Source organism: Chrysochloris asiatica, unplaced genomic scaffold, assembly GCF_000296735.1.
Source record: "Chrysochloris asiatica unplaced genomic scaffold, ChrAsi1.0 scaffold00412, whole genome shotgun sequence".
Classification (NCBI taxonomy): domain Eukaryota; kingdom Metazoa; phylum Chordata; class Mammalia; order Afrosoricida; family Chrysochloridae; genus Chrysochloris; species Chrysochloris asiatica.
Genome location: NW_006408930.1, coordinates 331,989 through 337,760, shown reverse-complemented (window position 1 = coordinate 337,760; position 5,772 = coordinate 331,989). Strand labels below are relative to the sequence as shown.

At 44.5% G+C, this 5,772-nt stretch overlaps 1 protein-coding gene across 1 annotated transcript in view; it reads right to left on the bottom strand.

Moving 5' to 3' along the window:
• Nucleotides 1-5,772, bottom strand: part of LOC102816089 (spermatogenesis-associated protein 31A3-like) — a 64,605-nt gene that overhangs the window by 20,886 nt on the left and 37,947 nt on the right. Inside the window, exon 3 of the mRNA XM_006876773.1 lies at nucleotides 2,132-2,297. Coding sequence (XP_006876835.1) covers nucleotides 2,132-2,297 — 166 coding nt within the window. The remainder of the gene's footprint in view (nucleotides 1-2,131; nucleotides 2,298-5,772) is intronic.

The following is a 5,772-nucleotide window of genomic DNA, read 5'->3' as shown; positions in this document are numbered from 1 at the left end:
TTGCAGCAGGGATTTGTTTCCTCTTTTGAGCTACTGCATTTATAGGTGTAGGTAGAATTTTGTTTCTTGAGGCCAGAGCTCAGTGCCAGCCCTGATTAGAGGCTCTGAAGGGCTCAGGACTGCTTTCTAGATTAGCACAGACAGAAAGGGAGTTGTTGGACTATAGACACGTGCTGTGTAAAGGTGACTGTGTAAGGGCTCTGGCCTCCTAAATCCTTAATAGTCCAGTCCTCAGTCACTGAATCAGTATGTTTGGGCTTTCTCCCTGGAGCACTCTACTACACCCAAATTGTTGTTGTTGTTGTTATGTGCTGTGGAGTCGGTTCTGACTCAGGGCAACCCTGTACAGGGTTTCCGAGGCTGTAAATCTTTACGAGAACAAAAAACCTTATCTGTCTCCTATGGTACAGCTGGTAGTTTCGAACTTCTGACCATGAGATTAGCAGCCTGATTCATAAACACTGTGCTACTGAGTTAGAGCTACACACAGCTAGATGGTCTGAAATCTTCAAACAGAAATCCAAGTGCCAACTATTTGCCTTACTTGACCCTAGAAGGCTGATGATGTTCTACTCTTTCCTGAGATTTCCTGTCTCAGAAGTCTCTCTAGTTGATTTAAAATATGGAAAAAGGAATAGAAAGAAAAAAAAAAATCACTCTGTTGGATCTAGGCTGAGGCTTTCTTACCTTCTTGATGTTTACATTTCTCTTACGTGGTGGCAAGGGTTGATAATTTGGAAGGAAGGGTAGCAAAAGCAAGAAAAGCCCCACTCCACATACGAATGCCAAAATAATATCAACGAGCCAAGGAGAGCTGTAGGTCAGCAATGTAGCACTAAGACTTTCCAGAGGAAAGAAACCATTCTCCATCGCTGAAGCCAAAATTGCTCTGACAGCTGGGCACTATAAGTACACTCAGGCTAAGCTCAGACTTGCATCATAAAGCAGAGCATCACAAAGGGTTCTTGATGGTGGGGGAGGGGACAAGAGGAGCCTGAACTCACAGCCCTTCTCTTTAACCATACATGGTCATCAGATCCCTCTAACCTTCTCTGTTGATTTTAAGTGCTATTAGGTTGGTTCCAACTCATATTGACTCTGTACAGAGTTTCTGAAGAGTCGCTGGTGCTAGTGAGTGCTTATCCTACAGTGCCACACTAGAACTACCCTTCCTTGGACTTTCCAAACTCTTCATCTAATCCTATCATAGACTCCTGGTGTGATGCTAATCCTACAGGATTAGCACTAGACTGTGAACAAGATTGGTGGTTCAAACCCACCAGCTGCTCCTTGTGAAACAATAGCGCTACCTGAAAACTCAGAATTTCCCACAGCCATCACAGCTCCCCTGGCAGGAACAAGCCTCACAGGCATAACTCCCCTGGCCTCAGGGGAGATAAAACAGACACAAGCTTCACAGACGGTGTTTATTGTGTGATTATAGACCCAGGCCATTCCTTAAAGCAATTAGCTAGGAGCTCTGGTAGCATAGTGGTTATGAATCGGGCTGCGAACCACAAGGTCAGCAGTTTGAAACTACTAGCTGCTCTGCGGGAGAAAGATAAGGCTTTCTGCTCCAGTAAAGATTTATAGCCTCAGAAACCCTGTACAGGGTCACTATGATAGGGTCACTATGAGTCGGAACTGACTCCACGGCCCATAACAACAACAACAACAACAACAATGGACATCAAAGATCCTGGCACCAATGTGACTGATTTGCGGCCTTGTTAGTTTGCCTATGCAAACTGATCTATAATTTTGTTATTCTACCTATGTAAACTGATTTGTAGCCTTGTTGCCCTGACCTTGTTAGCTGTTATCTAGTCTCCCTATTAGCAAACTAACTTGCTACTTTTGCTTCTGTACTCCCTGCTTCAGCGAATTCCTTTAGATAAGCCCCTAAACCCTGAGCCAGGAATGTAGCCTATATAAACTAGCAGCCAGCTCCCTAAGACACGGCAGACTTAGGATAAGCGATCGTCTCCCTGCCGTCCGGCTATAGCTGTCTGTTGTGCCAATAAAATTCACTAAATTGGACATTATAGCGGTCATCATCCTTCTTTGGGACTTGAACCGGTAACATATGGTGGCTTGTCCGGGATGGCCACTGTGTCCTACAGCCTCTAACCGTCAGCAGCTCCTGGGAGAAGAGACCTCTAGGGGGCGCCCCCTGAAGACCTTCCAGGGCCCCAGGCTCCCGACTCCCTGTTTTAGAGTTTGCTGGGAAGACACATATAATCTGCTCGAAGGCACCTGATCCTCCGGAGGAAAAGCTGTCTGAGAAACGGGTCTCCCTGTTTGGCCAGGGAAAGAGGGCCGAACACGGCAAGACTCTTCCCCGCATCTTCTCACCGGGACGCGGCTTGAGAAGCCTGGTAAAGTTCCTGTACTTGTCTTGGGTTGTCTGGATTGACTGTATTGTCTAATAGTGTTTGTTTCTCCCCAGATCTTTCTTTACTTCTCCCCATGTCTCTCACCTCCTTCTTGTCTTGTCTCTCTCTCTTATATACTTCTTCCCTCGAATACTGATTTTTTTGCTCTAGGACTCTTCACTACTGCTCCTGCCGAGTGGACTGCCACCCAGAAGACCCCTTTTTGTTTCTTTACCTCCTCCTTTGTCTCATTTTTCTCGGCCTCACGTGCGGCCGAATTTAAATGAACAGTGTATCTGCTAACTTCCTCTCCATACAGTTTTATCTCTTTATAAAAGACATTCTGCAAGATATATCTTAGTTTTACCCCTCTAAGTGGGACTTTGAGAGTCTTAAGGAGTGAATATTCAACCTCACCATTCAGGGAACCTTGCAAGACTTTGAACCCTGGGAAATAGATTTCTTCTTACTTGTTCTTATCTGCTTAAATCATCATGGGAGGGTTGTATAGTAAGAATAGCACCCTTACCCCCCTGCAGTGTTTGCTAAAGAACTCCCAAACTGCTTTCTCTGATGACTATGGTATTAGATTCAGCCCAGGCCGCCTCAGAAACTTCTGTGAATTAGAGTGGCCCTCCCTTGATGTGAGATGGCCCGATATTGACACATTTGACCCCCACATCACTAAAGCCATTTGGGATCAAGTGGGTGGAGACCCCAGGACATCCAGATCAATATCCCTATATAGATGTCTGGTTAAGCTTAGTCCCCAACCCCCCTGAATAGTTGAAAAAAGTGTGCCCAGCCAGCAGGCCTAAGAATTATGCTGATAACCACATAGAAAAAGGGGTGCGGGGATTTGGGCAATCATTGCTTTTCAGGATGCCAATTTGGGATGACTGCCAGCAGACTTTAGTGGTATTGTTTACAGCCAAGGAGAGGAGCAGAATCTGTCAAGAAGTCCAAAAAGCAGTTATTATTCCTCTGGGGGGTATTAAAGAGGAAAATAGGGATAAGATCGAAGAATAATTTCCTCATAGGAGGCCAGACTGGGACCCTAACACTGGGGAGATTTTGCGCTCTCTAAAAAGCTATCAGCAGTACTTATTAGCTGGTATCAAGGGAGCAAGTCAGAAGCCCACCAACCTCTCCAAAGTGACCTGCGTCACCCAGAGTGATGGCGAGTCCCCGATGCATTTCTAGAAAGGTTGCTAGAGGCATATGGAACTTATACACCCTTTGATCTTGAAACCCGATTCGTAACCACTACCCTACAATAGCTTCCCCTAAATCTGCCATGTCGCAGGGAGCTGGCTGCTAGTTTATATAGGCTACATTCCTGGCTCAGGGTCTACGGGCTTATCTAAAGGAATTTGCTGAAGCAGGGAGTACAGAAGCAAAAGTAGCAAGTTAGTTTGCTAATAGGGAGACTAGATAACAGCTAACAAAGTCAGGGCAACAAGGCTACAAATCAGTTTGCATAGATAGACTAACAAAACTATAGATCAGTTTGCATAGGCAAACTAACAAGGCTGCAAATCAGTCACATTGGTGCCAGGATCTTTGAGGTACATAGTTAAGTCAATTGCTTTAAGGAATGCCTGGGGTCTATAATCACACAATAAACACCATCTGTGAGGCTTGTGTCTGTTTTATCTCCCCTGAGGTCAGGGGAGTTAATGCCTGTGAGGCTTGTTCCTGCCCTATCTGCCTCAAGGCCAGGGGAGCTGTGATGGCTGTGGGAAATTCTTAGTTTTCAGGTAGCTCTATTATTACATATCCCCCCCCCCCGTTTTTATGGAAATAAATCATTGATTCTTCGGTATCGGTTATAGTCTTTAAGGTAGCATACTGAGATCGCAACACCATGAGTTTCACAGCTCCAATTTGGTTTCGTATAAATTTGATCAGGGCATTCAGGACACAGGGTCCGATCAAGAGCCCGAGTATGAGAAGCATGAGAGGGCCAGCTAATCCAGTTACAAGAGTCGTGACACAAGGGGACCAGTTGAATAGGGTTTGATACCAATTTTGGATGGAGTCTAGCTGCTTATTTCTTTTCTCTATACTCTCTCTGACCACTGCTAATGTCTCTCTAATTACTCCAGTTTTAATGGCATAAAAATAACATTCTTCTCTTAGGGCAGCGCAAAGTCCTCCTTGTTGTAAGAATAGGAGGTCTAATCCTCTTTGATTTTGGAGAGCGACTTCAGCAAGAGATTCAATCTGGTCAGACATTTCAAAAATTGAATCTTCTAACTGGCTTAAGTCAGCATTTATTGCTTGGGACAGGCTATTAAACCCATGCCCTTGTGTTGCTAAGGCTGAAATACCTAAGGCTGAGGATCCAGTAATTCTTAATCCTACTAAGAAAGGGATTAGGATGGGAACTCGGGGGTAATGGGTACAGTTTGGAGCTGTGATCAGAGCTAGCTCCTGGTCACCTCCATATATATCAATATGAGGAAACAAGTACACAGGGATACATAATTATGAACAGACAGTGGAGAAGGTATAAGTGGATATACAATTAGTAAAGCTAAAGGAGCATGTGAACCAAGTTCTGGGTGTAGAGGGGTAATACCTTACTGTGCCATTGTAAGCTAAGTAGACTATCTTAATAAAAATCTTTGAAAGCGGGACTGGGTTTCATCATAGGTGGCTGTTACAAACCAAGTACCTTGTCTTTGTATATCTCTTAAGGTGACATGGAGGATTTGGGCAGAACACTCGTTGTTTGATGGGGGGGCTGGAGTAGTTGGGTGCTGACCTGGTGTAGAAAGGGGGTCTGGGGTCTAAGCACATCTAACAGCCTGTGCTAGGTCAGGGTTGGTGGCATTTAACATGAAGTATGCCTGTTTAAATATATTGTATTTGCTGTTGTTCTTTTAATTAGGGTCTATAAACATTTTTTTTTCTGGGGATACTTCCAACTATGTGTTTTGGGAAGAGACAGCAATAACCAGATTACAATCATGTGCGCGCCAGTCTTAGCTTTAGAGGACACTCCAGATCTTTGACGGCTTGCCTTGCTGTGCTGAGGAGCTGATCTGCTTCTCTCAAGGCTGCTAAAACAGCTCTGGCTATTGCTTTCTTCCTGCTTCCCCGGGAGGGTCTCTATTATTGTAGACTTTTCTGGCTATTTCTACTAATTCTGAGAAATTCTTTCTATCAAACCCTTCTAATTTCTACAACTTCCATCTAATATCAGTGCTGATTGAATAACAAAAGCCAAGTTGCTGGATAATAAAGTATGTCTATTTCCAACCTTCTGATGAAGCACCTTATTGCCTTCCAGAGAGATTGGACCATTTTGCAATCCCACCAGCAATGCAGGAGTGTCGCAGTCTCTCCACAACCCTGCCAGCATTTATTGTCCTCTACTTTTTTGATCTTT